Source organism: Ostrinia furnacalis, unplaced genomic scaffold (assembly GCF_004193835.3).
Source record: "Ostrinia furnacalis isolate ACB-3 unplaced genomic scaffold, ASM419383v2 OfSCF6000, whole genome shotgun sequence".
NCBI classification, from domain to species: Eukaryota; Metazoa; Arthropoda; class Insecta; order Lepidoptera; family Crambidae; genus Ostrinia; species Ostrinia furnacalis.
Genome location: NW_021136239.1, coordinates 55,710 through 72,408, shown reverse-complemented (window position 1 = coordinate 72,408; position 16,699 = coordinate 55,710). Strand labels below are relative to the sequence as shown.

At 37.6% G+C, this 16,699-nt stretch overlaps 2 protein-coding genes across 2 annotated transcripts in view; both read left to right on the top strand.

Moving 5' to 3' along the window:
• Positions 1-264, top strand: part of LOC114361784 (chromatin modification-related protein eaf-1) — an 82,563-nt gene extending 82,299 nt beyond the window's left edge. Inside the window, exon 18 of the mRNA XM_028316962.1 lies at positions 178-264. Coding sequence (XP_028172763.1) covers positions 178-189 — 12 coding nt within the window. The 3' untranslated portion in view covers positions 190-264. The remainder of the gene's footprint in view (positions 1-177) is intronic.
• Positions 217-11,431, top strand: LOC114361787 (proline-rich receptor-like protein kinase PERK5). Its single transcript, XM_028316967.1, has 6 exons — positions 217-557; positions 760-823; positions 1,315-1,516; positions 3,623-3,693; positions 3,842-3,936; positions 5,361-11,431. Exons 1-6 carry the CDS (start codon positions 217-219, stop codon positions 5,410-5,412), a joined length of 825 nt encoding a protein of 274 aa, XP_028172768.1. The 3' UTR covers positions 5,413-11,431.
• The last annotated feature ends 5,268 nt before the right edge of the window (positions 11,432-16,699 follow it).

Here is a 16,699-nt window from a genome sequence, read left to right as displayed (position 1 = left end):
TGTAAGGCATAAGTATTGAATGTTATTCTCGTTGGTGCTCTGCTTTTTCTCTTCCCAGCGATCGCAGTTTCGATGTCTGCGCCAGCATGTCGATGTTGTGTTTTTAGTTGTTTTCCTCCCATTTAGGTCGGGTATCTTCATAACGGCAAAGGAAAACATTTCATGTTTTATAAACAGATTCATTTCTAGCTGCAACCCCGGCATCCTCCTACGCCGATGGAGGTAACTCCGGCACCGCGCGAAGACCCCGAGCCGAGGCAGGCGACCGCGCCGCCTGCGACGAGCGCCCCGAGCGCGCCGGCCGCGCCGCCCGCGCCGGCCGAGCCGACAGCCGCGGTCGCGCCCGGCGCACCGGCCGCGCCCGTTTCCGCGCCCGCGCCCTTGTCCGTACCCGCGCCCGCGCCCGCCGCCGCGCCCGCGCCCGCAGCGCCCCCCGCCGGCGCGCCCAGGCCCCTCCCCCCTAGCCCCCCGCAGGCGCCCGGCAGCCCGGCCGCGCGCGCCTCCGGATCCAGCAGCGACCGCTCCGGTGGCTCCTCGCCCAGCCGCCCCTCCTCCAGGTGAGTGACAACCCTGTTCATCCATATTTATTGTATTGTTTTTGTTCCAACTACTTTACATTCTTACATTAACATACTCAGATATATCTGTGTCGCTCGCTTGGCTTGTTGTGTCTCCTTCTGTGGTGTTAAATTGACGCGAATTTTGCTATACTCGTTTATCCTAGGCAAAATTTGAGTTCATTTGAAGTTTTTTTTACAGGGTCGGCCCTCAAGACTCGAGCGAGTCACGCGGCTCCTCTACTTCGGAGAATAGTATTCGATTCGTACGTACATGGAATTGATTTTGTAAACTGTTTCTAAACTAACACAAGATTATGTCGTGATGTAACACCTGTGTAATCTTTTTCCTATTTTCCAGCTAAGAAATATGACCCAATTACGCGTTACCGAAGTTGTTTTTTTTAATGAAAATGTTGCTTTACTTTAAAAAAAAACTTTAGTGTTGTTACTTGTTATCCTTTTAAAAAAACTTTTAGCAAAAGCAATCTTAAATCACTGCAACATTATTGAACTTTCATTTTAATATTGATTTGACACCAACGATACATATTTTCGACGATTACTTTTGGTGGTGGTTTTGCACGAGTTCTTATCTTTGCACTTGTTGTCTTTCTTTTTTAATATGGAATTTATTATTATAATTAATAATTATACTAAACAGGGTGGAATTTTGTAATGATTTTGAATGCTGGGTCTATCTTTCTCGAATAATAAAACTCAACGTTCAATTCTGACGGCATGATAATGTGAGTAGGTGCCGCCCGTGATGATCCTGCAGCATTGGGGCGAAGAATGGGTGCCGGTGTTCACGCGGGACCAGCAGAGCCAGAACTCGCCGCAGCACCAGCGGCCGCTGGAGCCCTACAGCGACGCGTACCTCACCGGCATGCCCTCCCGCAAGCGCCGCTGCGTGCGCCAGGCCCGGCCGCCGACCACGCTGGATGGATTCATGAACGGTGAGACCATAAAGTTAATATTCCTTCGGAATAAAACAATGAACGAAACAGATTTTGGATGTCATTTGTGTGTCAGTTATCAGGATTATTTCACTGTTTTGTACACAAATCAATCTCTGAACCAGTCTCCACGTTTCTGAAGCACTATATCTCACATCACCACACATTTCACTCACGTAAAATCTGAAAATATCTCAGAGTTCAAATTTTCAGCCGGAGACACTGTCAAATAGTTGCAAATAACGGTTCTGTTTGAGGCGACGGCGACGGCACCACGCATCTCTTTTTATCACACAGTGCTGCTGCTAGTGACATCTCGCTCGCTCAGTTCTTTGTTGTTCTATTCCGCTGGGTATAGGCACTTACAGGGCAGATGTCGACGATGAAGTGTCAATAAATAAGAACTGACATTTTGGCAATTTATGTTTTATTGCATATTCGTGCTCGAAATAGAGTTATGCACATGCAATATTTAATCAAAACATTGACCATAACCTTCGCAACCCACTTATAATGCATTAAAAAAATCAATTTATCAAAATTATTAGAATTAAGTACGAAATAAAATGTTTTTATTCGCCTTCTGTAAAATTGACTTTTTGTAGATATTATTTATTGATACTTCACCGTCGATATGTACCATTAGACTGCATCTCACTTAACACCAGGTGCGATTGCGGTCAAATAACTGCCTTGTCTTGCATAAAAAAATATATTAACTTTATGAGTGAGACACAAGGTGTTCCTCGCGACCAGGAGAGCCAGAACTTGCCGCAGAATCAGCGGCCGTTGGAGCCTTACAGCGACGGGTACCTAACTGGCATGCCGGGAGCCCGGGAGGGTATGCCGATCAGGTCGCTGTAGAGCCCGGCGCGCGACAGGCCCCACCGCCGACCACGCTGCATGGATTCCATGATGGAGGACATTTACTTTAAAATTTTCATTCATTAACTCATTAAATCTTTTTGCAGGAGTTGACATTAATTTTTTTAACCACCCTGGCGCTCAATTCGTGTGAAATTATTTTAAAAAACATCGTGTGAAAAAAAAGTGATTTTGTTTTAATGAGGGTTTTCGCGAATGAAAAATCCGCCAGATGGCAATACGTAGACGCGAGGTCCACATGCTGCATGATTGGTTATTTTTGACATGACATTGACAGATATGTCAAAATCCACCAATCACGCAGCAGTCAGACCCCACATCCACGTCCCGCCATCTAGCGGATCTTTCATTCGCGAAAACCCTCATTTTTTCCGCAATTTAACTTTTTTAACCACCGAACCGAGCATTAAATTTCTGAATTAAGTCATTAAAAATGTTTCAAGACGGCGGTTCTTCCGTCGCCTTGGATGCTTCGGAATGAATAATATTTTTCTGATCATTACATAGATTTATGTTTAGTTCAACGTATTATTCGTCGTTTTTTGCTGTGATCGATCAATATTTAAATGTAAGACGCAATGTTTACGACACAGTAACGCTGAGGTCAGACAAGGTGAAGGTTTCTCATAGCTGACATCTAGTTTTGTTTGATAACATCAGTAACTTTGTACGTACTCATGTTAATGTGTAACTATATCTTTGATGTAATTTGATTTTTATTAGAAAAACTACTACTGTACTCTACATACGGTGGTATTCATGTCATTCATATTATATATTTGAGTACTTCTCTTCCTGACCTAGTGAACATTATTCCAAATAGATACGACCACGGCTGACTGGCATTCGTAAGGCAATTTGTAATTTGTTGAATTGTTGACATGGGCCAGTACTTATTCGGAATTTTTTCCTATTGTTTTCACTCCATAAATACACCTGAGGGATGGATTAACTGTTTTAGAACTACAACAGGAAGAGTAAATGAGGAGTTGAGTTAAGAATAGAATCCAACAGGAATTCTATCTTACTTTGTTTGCTTATAACTTTCTGAACATATTTTTTTCCAGGAAAATAAAATTAGGTAGAGGTACAGTTGACAAATAACCATAAATTTTTATTGCAAAAAAAATAGCCTCCATCGAGATACGACTCCATCGTGTTTAGCTGGATATGCTGTCGTCCATACTAATAAAGTATAAATGTATATTTGTTTCACCGCAGAGAGTGTAAACGAGGCGACGGAGCGGAACGGCACCGACAACGGCGCCATCCGCGCGGCCTTCCGCGAGCACATGCGCGAACTGGCTCGCGCGCGCGCCGCCACCTCCGACGACTACGACCCGGCGCGCTTCGCCTCCGCCGCCCGCTTCCTGCAGCCTAATGGAAGGTCAGACCAAGCACGATACCTAAAGTTTACTCACTAGTCTTAGCACTTAGCACATGCGCGAACTGGCTCGCGCGCGCGCCGCCACCTCCGACGACTACGACCCGGCGCGCTTCGCCTCCGCCGCCCGCTTCCTGCAGCCTAATGGAAGGTCAGACCAAGCACGATACCTAAAGTTTACTCACTAGTCTTAGCACTTAGCACATGCGCGAACTGGCTCGCGCGCGCGCCGCCACCTCCGACGACTACGACCCGGCGCGCTTCGCCTCCGCCGCCCGCTTCCTTTTTTAGACCCAAGAAAATGACTTGTCCATACCTACCGACGGGGGGCGACAGGTTATGTGGGCCTCGAACCCACTAAAAACTTGGGGTGTTCCCTCTGCCGCATAGTGGTCGGCGCCTTGGGTACTAGAGANAAAAAAAATTATAGGTTAGATTAAACTTTATTATACTTTTATGCACATTCGGTTTCGGTCGTAGTTTCGGCAAGTTTGCCGCCGAAAACGAAACTAAACCGAAACTCGTGTTTTTACCGAAACTCAACCGAAAACGAAACCGAAACCGAACATTCGGTCGAACACTAATTAGGTTTAACTGATACACATAAAGTAGGAAAAAAATAATAATCAGAAACAAGAACATAACAAACATAATTGCATCAATTATGCATCAACATAAACACAAATGATAACTTTCAAAGCTTACAATACTTTAGTATCCAAATAAAACACGCGCGCGGGAGGCCGGCCTCGCGTATAATAATATTTTATGCGGACTACGACTCTCAAATTTCAATGGGCAATGTCGGCACGAGAGTTAATTATTAGACAAGTGAATAGCGCACGGTAATTTCCCTAATGTGCGGTAATTCCCCTAATCAGTTCTCAAAGCGAGTGCCTACGCATATGTATTATTTGCGGGAATCCCCGAAAAAACATAAATAACTAACGATGACGTAATCATCATCTAGACCCCCCTACCCCCCCATGTCATCAAAATAAGCAAAACAGAGAGCCCCCCACCCCCCCTTGGTGCTTACGTAATACTTGAACGGCCCCAGACGACCAAGACGGAACGCAACGGGGGGCGCCGATGGGATTAGCCGGGACTACGGGGCCAATCACATCCGACGGTGGTGGTGACCTGTGCCTGAACTAAGCTTACGCACTAGTCTTAACACTTAACTGCGGCCTTCCGCGAGCTGGAAGGTTAGACCAACACGATATCTTTTTTTTAACGTCGGAAAACGCTTTGCTGGTACTGGTCGATGGGGACGACCAGTGGGTTATGTGGGACTCTCCCCGCTTTCTCACTAAAGGCGGGGCCTACCCACTGAAACCCGGAGATGTCAACCGGAGCCCAAAGCCCAAGCATGATACCTAAACTGAGTTTGCGCACTTAGTCGAGTAATTTGGTGTCAGTAACTGACCAAAACCGTTCACACTTTGGTCGAGTGCAGTTTACAAGTGATTGTATTTTTTGTGTGCACTCGACTAAATAAACCGGTGCAGACTCGACTAAATTTTGGTCAAATTTGACAAACTCCTCATTAATAATGTTTTATATTTGTTTCAGGTCAAGCAGGAACGAAAGCCCCGAATGCAGCAACAATGAAAATGGAGTTTGAATTGCCTACGCTACGGTACTGTCGCTGGAACATAAAATATAATCTTAGATTCACAGGTTGCTTATACGCGCTTGGTTCATATTACCGAGCAGTTTTTAATTGTATTGCAATTAGGTAGTTTTTAATATTCATTAATAGGGTAGTTGACATACCAGTCAATCAACATATTGTAGCTGCATTGCATGAACAGTCAAAACGCGATTCTCCCACAATGACATACAAAAAAAAAGATAGATAGGTTATGCGCGTACATTTGTATTTTAAGGTGACGTAAGTAGTTCTCTCTCTTTCTCTAGTATTGTGACATCCGCGGCATCAAATCGTGCCCGACTGAATGCAAGGCGGGCAATTACCTGACTTTTCTATTGCCATTCTAGAGCGGTTACGATGAATCAAATTTTTTAAGTCATGTAGTTCTCCCATAGATTTTGTATGGACAATCGGGTTATAAATAGTCATCGGAGTTCGCGAACTGATGACTAACAATGTTTCAATTTCAAAGCTACTAAAAATTTAAATAAACAACTAAAACTAAATCTTACTCTGTTTTCGGAACTACATTGAAGTGTTAAAAAAGGAGTAGTGTCATGGAATTTATTGGTCATTGGTGTCAACTACCCATTTTCATCATATTTAATATTATGTAGTTTGCCAACATATACTCATTTAGCCGAAGATTTAACTAATTGATGTATAACCAGTTTTAAATATTGTGTCGTCTGGAATTACTGTCTATTTTACTCAATTTATACTTCTCATGTTTAGCTGCTCTTATTTTTTTCTAGAGTGTGTTTTTTATGTTATTTCAATCAATATAGTGCCCCTGTAACTTTCATCATTACTTATTTGTTTACATATTATTGTAACGGTTAAAATGACGGTTCGATTTTAATATTTTCTTTTGGTCTAATTCTTAAAAAAAAAATTGAAGCTTAATTTAAATGATTGATATTTTTAGATTAAAACAAAAAGGGAAGATATGTCATAAGCGTTTCGGAAGTGTCCCCACTCTAAAGACTGATTGGCTAGATTAAGTATTTAACTAAATTTTAAGTGATCAAAATGCATCGTAACAAATTTTTAACTTAATTCCAAATGTCAAGCTCTTGTTTACTATCAAACTGCTTGTCAAAACGTGTCAAGTGACAAGCCCCGCCCACCAATTTACAGAAAAATCAATTTAAAATTTAGTTATCTACTTAATACGTGTATATCAGCCTTTATGGTGCCTATGGGCATGACATACAAAAAAGATAGACAGGTTATGCGTTGTAGGCGCATTATTGCATGTTAAAATGGCGCAAGTAGTCCTTAAATAGGGAGAGCTATTTAATACGAGAGCTATTTTCTAAGAAGGCAATTACCTGACTTTTCTATTGCCATTCTAGAGCGGGTACGACGTATAACTTAAAACTTAAAAAACGTCTTAGTTCACTGATCTATCACTGGCACCCGCCATGTCTTCAGGGCCTAGTTTTTTCAATATCAATGTAAGCGCATACCATATCTTCCCTTTTTGTTTTATTAATCTAAGTTGATGTTACATAGTTTTATCCTTTTATCTAAATGTGCAAATCCATAAATAGTAGCTCACATAACCGATTGATGTTTTTAATAGTAAACACACAATAATTGGATGTTATTATAATCAAAAGTAATTAGCTTAGCGGATATTTTCATCATTATTATTAATGTTTCAATAGATTTTAAAACATGTATCATCTACTTACATGTTCAACTTAATACATAAGTTGGACGATGTTTCAACATTGGTGTGTAGTAATTAATCATCCTCTTTGACTTGTGTAGACGAATCATTTAACTTTTATTTTTGTAAACAAATGGGGTTAAATTTGTACTTTTGCTGCTGCATTCAAAATCAAAATTTGCTTTTAATTTATTGTTATAAGCAATCATCCACTACAGCAAAAGATTTCATTTTTCGGATAAAATGGGGTATCTTCTACACAAAACTAAGGGGTATTAAGATATAATAATTTAAGATGTAATCATAATTATGGTATAATATTTAGCGGGCATGGCGTTGTAAGAAGGAACAGTAACGTCACATTTTTCTAACGGTTATACTTATTTTCATCTCCCTATAGTATTTTTCATTTAATTTTCTAAATTTTTATTAAAAAATAAAATAAGGCAGAGGGAACGCGTGCGACTGTAAAGTCTACTAACGTCTCAAACAGATCGATTATCAAAACCGTAACTTTTTCTAAATTATTGATTTATTTATTCATTAAATAAACGTAGTTCGGTTATTTTGTATTGTTGGTAAAATTATAATATGGTACCTACGTCGGTTGTGCTCCTTGAGAAGGCCAGCGCTGACCGTAGACCATACCAACCCAGCAAAGCTTGGGATTGGGATGTAAATATAAAAATAAACAACTGAGACTGAACAGTTAATATACTTTATAAACTTATATTACATAATGACACATATTATGGTATAATATGTTTTTTTGTTAAAGTGCAGTCAACAGCACCTCAGACTATACGTGTTGGTTGCAAAATAACACCTATTATGACTATGAGATGCCACGGTGCTTAGCTTGATGTGCTGTTGTCTGTACTCTTTATTTTTCGTTTTTATTCATTACTTTAAAAAGAAAGTGTTCCTTCTTGCATAGTTTTTTTGTTGTACAATCTGTTGGTTATCGAATTATCATTTTCCTTGATTTTATTAAGAGTTTCATAGAAGTCTATGTGTATGTGCTAAAAGGATTTCAACAATCAACCAGTTTGAATCTAGACCCATTTATTAAGGTGAGTATAGACTGGAGCATTTATAGTTGTCCAACATTGAACCGTCCCAGCTACGACATTGACAGGAGGGCGCTACTACCAATACTAGGTTATTTCGATTTTTGCCACTTGACGTTTCAGAATAGTTTGACTATTACTTGTAACAGAATAACGAGCTGCTCTGTGAAATGTCTAGTGTATCACCCTGTCACGAACCAAACGTCGTACATTTTACCTGTATGGAACCGTTCGCAAGAAAGCGATATTACATATAAAGAATTAATGCTCTAGTCTATACTCACCTTTAGACAATCGTTAAACATGGATTTTATTCTTACAAATGATATTTTAATGCCAAAGAAATTGCTTCACTATTCATCAACGCAGTTTTTCAATTTAACTAGGCATGGTTTTTAGAAAAAAGAAACAACTCCATATGTACAACTAAAAGTTTCGAACGATAAAATTCAATTTTAAAATTATATCAGACGGCAATCAAGTTTTGTCAAATTAAGTTCACATCCATTTCCACATGAAACATCTAACTGAATTTTAAAGAATTAACTTTATTCATTTTACCGAAATGCGATTGAGTCTATTTATTTTACTTTTAATTTAATATAATTTCATCGAATCTTATCAATTTTATAATTTTTTGCATCATCATAATGATGATGATGATGATAATTTTATTTGTATATCTTTGATATGACGCATATCGACGGTGAAGTGACAATACCTCCAAAGTGCATTTATTTTTTGGTTTTTAGGAGATAGAAATAATATGGAAATATTACTTGCGCATATAGCAGCTATTTCCATCAAGTTTTATTGCTATCTAAAAAGAAATATCAGTTAGGAGAAAAATTTCGAATGGAAAAAGTCCACGCGAAATTAAATTTTAAGCTTATTGTATCAAGAAAATCGATTTATTTAAAATGTTAGTTAGGAGGTATTGTCATTTCACCGTCGATATAAGAAATTCTACATAATTGTATGCAATGCTTGTAATAAAGAAAATAAATGGGTCATGAAGCAATTGGTTGAGTGTACGTTCGACAGCATATGAGAAAAAACATCTTGTTTCTAAAATAAATAGCACCTATTAGAGCCACAGCATACTTGCTACTTTCAGTATCGGCGAGCGGCGATTTAACCGCTTTTTAGAAGCTAAATGCAGCGACCACACATTCCACACCGCACACTTAAAACGTCAACCGCGACGATTGAGTCGTTTTTCGGAAGCTTGACAGTAGTCGCTAAAACGCGCGATTCCGAACGCAAGAAGTCGCGAAATCGCGATGCTGCGTCGATACAGAAGCACAATCGTCCATCGCCGATGCTAAAAGTAGCATGTCTGCTGTGGCCTTTACAACGGCCCAATTTCATTAGAACGCAATGTGGCGGCGCGGTGGTGGTGTCTTGATCTACTAAATATACCTAAAAGCTACGTTCTCGGTTGCCGGTAATAACTTGGTTACGCAAACCAAGCTGATACCAGGTGAAATACCTTCCATATAACTGTAGAACTTGGTGGCGCGACTGTGGCGCCGCCATGGTGTTCTCTTAGGCTATGGTCTCCTATTAAACGCTATTTACGTCAGAGTCAAACATTCCAATCGACGTCCATAATGTCCACGCGCCGACGTTAACAAATGAAAGAGAATCACAACAATATATTTCTATAGTAAGCATTGTGACGCTGCCTACGGACGTTTACAGGAGCCCACAGCTTAGGGCCTTGAGATGCCATACTTGATTTGCTGTCGTCAGTACATAATGTTTCCGAAAACAGCAAGCCTAGCTCTTCTCTTTTTAAGTTTACATTGGTGTGACTTATTGAAGTGGCCGGTTGAAGGAAATGATGATACGGAACTAACATAACTTACTTATTAATAGGTGTCAACTTTATCGTTGTTTCTGTCTTGATATAATGTATTACAATATCGATGTTCACAGAAGTAGATTCTTAAGGCTGGGTTGCACCATCTTACTTTAACTTTAACAAACGTGAGATGTCTGTCAAATTCCATACAAAACCACCGGTTATGTATACACTCGCGAGCAAAAATATGGAATCACCTCATTTGTTCTGAGCTATCTTAAGAACTAAATTACTAATCTATACTAATATTATAAATGCGAGATAACTCTGTCTGTCTGTCTTGCTTTCACGCCTAAACCACTGAACGGATTTTGATGAAATTTGGCATAGAGATAGTTTGAGTCCCGGGAAAGGACATAGGATAGTTTTTATCCCGGTTTTTGAAACAGGGATAAGGGATAAAGTTTTTCTGTGACAGACAAAATTCCACGCGGGCGAAGCCGCGGGCTGAAAGCAAGTAAATAAATAATAAAACCGGCCAAGTGGGTAAAGTTTAACGTGTTACGCGCAGTGCAGGTTTCCGTAGTTACCCGTCGTTACCACAATATATTTTATAGAAGCAAGCAATTATTTCATCTAAAGACACTTAATGTTCTTATAAGGATTTTTTATTAGGTAAGAAATTTTGTAATAACTGTCCAATAACTATCCGGTGTCCAATGACTGTTGGATTACCCTACATCAATTACTCTAATGGATATACAACTTATATACCTACTTTTAAAATACATAGTAACACCCAGACCCGTCACAGAAATGAAAATTTATCATTTTAATTTCTGCCCGGCCGGGAATCGAACCCGCGACCACTCAGCATAGTAGTCCGTTCCGAACCACTACACCTAACGGCTGACTTTCCGGCCGATTGTCATGATTTTTTTCCAGATTGATGGCTTGAAAAGCAAATAGTTTAGTTTTTAGAGGGGGACAGGGACACCCTACTCGAACAAAAATTTACTGTTTAGTTTAATACTCACTCTCTCTCCCTCTCTCTCTAGGGATTGAAGGTGATAACGGGCATTAGCAACCCCTGTGGAATTTTTAAAGACCTATTTCATAATACCCCACACGATGGGGTGGGTAAGTGGGTAGATGATGAAAAAAAAATTGCATCCCCATGTTACTTGTAGGGAAGCTACCCTAAAATAAAACATTAAAAATATATATTGTACAGTTTTGTCGGCATAATTAAGATAAATACCTCCACAAAATTACAGCTCTCTAATGCCAACAGTCTCCACGCTAAACCCACATGACTAAACTATAAATAAGGGTTCCTTATCAGAACTACGGAAACCTAATAAGATGTTGTTTCCATACTTTTGATAGTAAGTAAAGCTAATGGATAAAGTAAGGTGGTGCAACTCACACTCTTGTATTACATAACATTGTAGCGGACTTTAAGTGCATGGAAAGCTGTTAATCAGCAGTTGTCGTAAATAAAAAATTAAAAAATCCACAAACTGGTTTTATTTTTACTGAAACAAATATACGGGTCAAAATCAGAGAGGTGAGCATTTTAGGTTTTCAAATATTTGAGAAATTAAGTTTTGTTTTGAAGAAAACTAACAAGTGGAGTGTGTTGTGTCATTTGTCATAAACCTCTCCTGTAAAGAGGCACGCACAAAAATATATATTTTAGAAATTTTACCAGTTAATAAGAATAATGCCGGGCACAAAAGTCATTTCGGGAACACTTTTAAATATGTTTTTTAATAATAATATAACTAATGCATTGAAGAATCACCTTTAAGAAATTGTAATTAACGTGTTCCTAAATCGGATCATGTTGTTAGTTTGTATATTTTTTATTAAAAACATTTATTTTTCAAAATACTCTCCATAAATTTACAATTGGTGTAAATTTCGTTCCGAAATTTCAATTTATTGTATAAATTTTTGCACTACGTTATATATTAATAATATAATTACAAAAGTTTAAAAGTCATATCATATTGTATATGCAAGATTAAAGTGTAGCATTACTTATTAGTGATTTATTTGCCATTTTTGTGATGTTCCCGAAATGATCTGAGTGTTCCCAAAATGACCTTAAATGTCGTTAACTTTCCCTAAATGAACGCAACACCCACTTTCTGTCATTATATGCATAGCAATAATATACAGTTACAGTATTATACCTTTATTTGTACAAGGAATGAGGAACATGAGTATAAAAAATTAGACTTAAAATCTAATAACAATAAACTTTGTTGTTTCAATCAATAAACATTAGATATCAGGAGCAAATGCTAATTGCACAGTATCATTAAGATTTTCTTGCATATCAATGCTTAAAAATCAAAATATACCTAAACTTTGTTTTAAAATAACAGATATTAGGAATTAGAAACATTATTTTAACATTATCTTTCAGTCTCTTCATATATCTTTGTTCAGGTGTCATTTTATTTAAAAACTTGCGCTTCCTTGCATTAGCATTTTCACGATATTTTTTATAAGTTATACTGTCCTCTTTTAATTTGTTTTTCGACTTCCTCTTCTTTTAATTTTTATCGTTTTCCATGTTGATCGTATTAAATGAATACCTAAAAGCAAAATTTTGCATGGTTAAGCTTTTAAAAGCATTAGAGCATCATTTTGCCCAAAGATTGTCATCTCGGGAACGCCTGTCATATACGAGAACGTTCCCGAAATGACCGTTCCCGGAATGATTTTTTGATAAATATTTTCATATCGCGCTTGACGCCGCTATTTTAGATTTTGCTTTTAGAGTTTATGAACAAGTGAGCTGTAATATTTATAAGAATTTAGCAAAATATTTGCAAAGGAGAACAACCATTTTGGGCCCAAGTTTGTACAGAGTTGTACATTGGTAGGTTTTTGATATTATATTACGCATACATTAGGGAGTATTTTACGGTAAAAATGATAATTTTAACTGATGTCGTAAGTCGTATACAATAATAAAAACGAATTAATGATTTAATCTAAGATAACGTAAAATGGAACGTTAAAAGTCAATCGATTAAAGACTCAATACACTATACTGTCCCACCAAACTCATTGACAGAGGGGCGCCACCATCGTTCAACTATATAATTCTAACATGGCAAAAATCGGAACCAGCGATCCGGTATTGACGGTGGCGCCCCCTGTCAATGTCACGGGTGGGACAATTCAGTGTATTTGATCTTTAAGAAGGTTTGTACTGACAGATGACAAAACTAAAATGATTGAATGCACAGATATGGATTAGAGTAGATACAGCAAGTTGATCGTCAAAGCGTGCCATTCCGATATGTCCAAATGGACATACATGGTCGAGTGATGTTCATGTAATCCGATTATAACAATCGGTTACGATGATTTTACGAGGACAGTAGTACGAACACGGTAGAAAGAAGAAATGATTTACGGATTGAGAATTGTAATTAACAGTAAGAAATAATAAATTAGAATAAAGTAGCAGTAGAAGAAATATAAAGTAGCATTGTTTTTAATACATATCCTGCGATGTACTCTTAAGAATTAAAACCATGGTCCCTGTATGTGGTGCACTCATACCGATCTCCAGGAACCGTACTTACTCATAACATTATGACACACACTGATCCGTGTATTCATACACCAGACAAGTTTTTGTATTGAAACGCTGGTAGGTGATTGAATGAATTAATGAATGAAAATAATTCGTTTTGTCATCTGTCAATGCAGCAATGTCACTTGCGAATCACAGATGAGACCACAGATTAGAGAGTATGACTAAAGGCTTAGATAGATTAAAAGGTGATACTGTTGCGAATGCTTGTTGAATTGAATTAAAACGAATTAAAAGAAGAAGAAGAAATAAAACTATCGATTAATAACATTTTATGCTATTTCTAACGGATTCTGCTTGCGATTTGGGTAACTGACGACTTAATTTTGTATAAAAGTATTTTTTTTTTCTAGTTTTTTCTAATTTAGTTTTCTCGAGAATGACACTAGTTAGCAACCTCAAATAAACACAATAATAAACTAGTTTATGAAGGCATAAAAACGACATAAAATTTGTAGCTGTACAAATAACTTAGTACTGGGCCCAACGCTTCATAGAAAGTGGTTGTTCTCCTTTCGAAAAACTAATCATCAAACAGCGTTCCCGTAGTGACAGGGAATTAAAGTACGCTTCACACACGTCAATTTAAAAGATACTTACCAACAAAATAAATTAATTTTATCCGTAAACAATAAACACGCCTTTTGCTATGACTAGTGAACTTCACGCTGATGCTCGCTAACGCCACGTAGCGTGTGTTCTTTTATTTACATCGATCAACATCGACAGCGTTCACGGAATGATTTAATAAACGTCAGACACCATTTGAATAGTCTAAATATAAAGAAATTAAACTGCTATTAATGTATTTTATACGTATATTCTTAATTTGATATTTTTCAATGTTAATATTAAAATATGTCAATTTTAAGTCTTAATTATAAACATTTTTGGCTTGTTTAAACTATGAAACATGATTTAAGGACGCGTTCCCGGAATGACTATTTCGACCATTTTTGTTTAAAATCAAATAAAACATAAGTATAGAAAGATAAATAAGCTATGTGCCGTGTAATTATGCACAGAACCTTTATTTTGAAATAAATATTTTAGTAATATCGTGTTATTTTATTCAGGAAAACTTTGTCAGAAGCATAATGCTCACCTCTCTGATTTTGACCCATACCTACATGTACTAGTACTAGTTAGTACCCTATTATTAGTACTACGAGTAGTACCACAGAATAAGTATTACGTCACTACGTACAGAAGTTTTACTTCGCGAAGGTATTTAAAAAAATGTATGCTCAATGTCATTAATAATATGGTGTAATTTAGCCTGTCTCAAGAGTCAAGCACCATTTTGTTGACAAACGTCAGTGATCGGCACTGTGCCGAAGCTATAGGGCTGACTTCGGTAAAATGATGTGACGTGAGGTGCCAAACTGCGGAAAATGGCGGAGGAAATACATGATTTAGCATGAATAATGTTTTTTTTTTTTTCCTATTATGGCATGCACGGCTTGTGCGTCAGCCACGACGAGGTAAGGTAAAGGTAGGGAAACGTATAGGAAAGTAAAAAAAAGGAAAACGGAAAAAAAAGGTGCAAAGGATCAGGAAAGTAAAGGAGAGAACAAAATATTATAATCAGGATATGTACATAAAAATTAAATTTTAATGTTATTATTATTCATATATACGGAAAGGGTATTATAAATATCAATATTATCATGCATATTTAGGAGGCAGGCTATGGAAGTAGGAAATGGTACTTTTAAAGATTTAAGGGATTCGATGAAAGAGGATCGGTCATGTAATGGACAAGTGAAAAACAGATGATTTAAGTCACCTGTGCCAGTACCACACTCACACAAATCAGAATTCACAATTTTAAGTCTAAAAAGATGCGTAGGTATACAAGCATGGCCAATTCTCATACGGATAATATTAGAGGTAGAAATCTTTCCCAGTTTCATTTTAAAAAACCATGGTTTTATAGGAATGGTAGGTTGAATGAGCTTGTACCATTTTCCTTTGGTTGCACTGCTGTGCGCCCAATCCAATTCCCATGATTCACGCAAGTAGGACTTAGGGAGGGACAAAAGGTCATGGCAGTAATTTTTATAACTAATCATATCACCATTCACAACAGCTTCATTGGCAAATTTATCAGCCTTTTCATTACCGTAAATGTGGCTATGACTCGGAATCCAGGCGAAGATTATTTTGTACCCCAAAATAGAACATCTATGAAGCAACTCTCTGCATTGGATTACAATTGGGTATTGACTATTGCATTTAAAGGGAAATTTTCCTAAGGCTTGTAAAGCGCTTTTAGAATCTACAAAAATTACTGTTTTTTTCAGTTTCATAATTTGGACATATTCTATGGCTTTATAAATTCCACAGCACTCCCCGGTAAAAACTGATGTTTCAGGAGGTAATCTGACCTTTTCATGAATACCATACTGATGATGGAAAAGCCCTACTCCGACCACACCATCGTTGGAGTGTTTGGATGCATCGCTATATATATGATGCCAATCGGCCCAATTATCTTCAATAATTAAGTTAAATTTATATTTAGCGTCAAGAGAATTTTTAGGGATATCTAAATCATATATTATTTCAGGTTAACTACTTATTTACCTCTCAGTGTCTTGAGGCAACTTAAAAAAGTACATTCTGTGTTTTTATTATTATTTAGGCAGTTAAATACTGCACAGTATTTAGTACACCATTTTCTTTATTTTCTTCCATCATACACAAGAATACGCGTGCGTGAGTCAATGTTCGCTCGTATGTGAGGCCTTGTCGAATAGTATCCTGTAGGTGGGCCATCGTGCGTGTTTTGTTTTCGATGTAAACTCGCGGAGATTCTTAAAAACTTCCATATATCTTGATCAATATTTAGGTATGTACAATGAGACAAAACAATAATATTATGTAGATAATAAACTCTAAGTAATTTATGTTCAAGTGAATCATAGTATCATAGTCCAGTAGTGGGCTGTTGTTGATGATGAATCGAACATGCAAAAATAATAACGATTTTCATGTTTAGGTAAACATACTCGTACCAAACATCTCGTAAAAAACAGCGAGAACGATATGTAAGGTATTTATTCGTGCTCTGGGTA

Excerpts from the sequence above, each read along its gene's own strand:
- LOC114361787 (XM_028316967.1), top strand. The coding sequence starts at position 217 with ATGGAGGTAACTCCGGCACCGCGCGAAGACCCCGAGCCGAGGCAGGCG. Across the intron at positions 1,517-3,622 it reads GCTGGATGGATTCATGAACG|AGAGTGTAAACGAGGCGACG; the intron begins GTGAGACCATAA and ends GTTTCACCGCAG. Across the intron at positions 3,694-3,841 it reads GCGCGGCCTTCCGCGAGCAC|ATGCGCGAACTGGCTCGCGC; the intron begins ATGCGCGAACTG and ends AGCACTTAGCAC.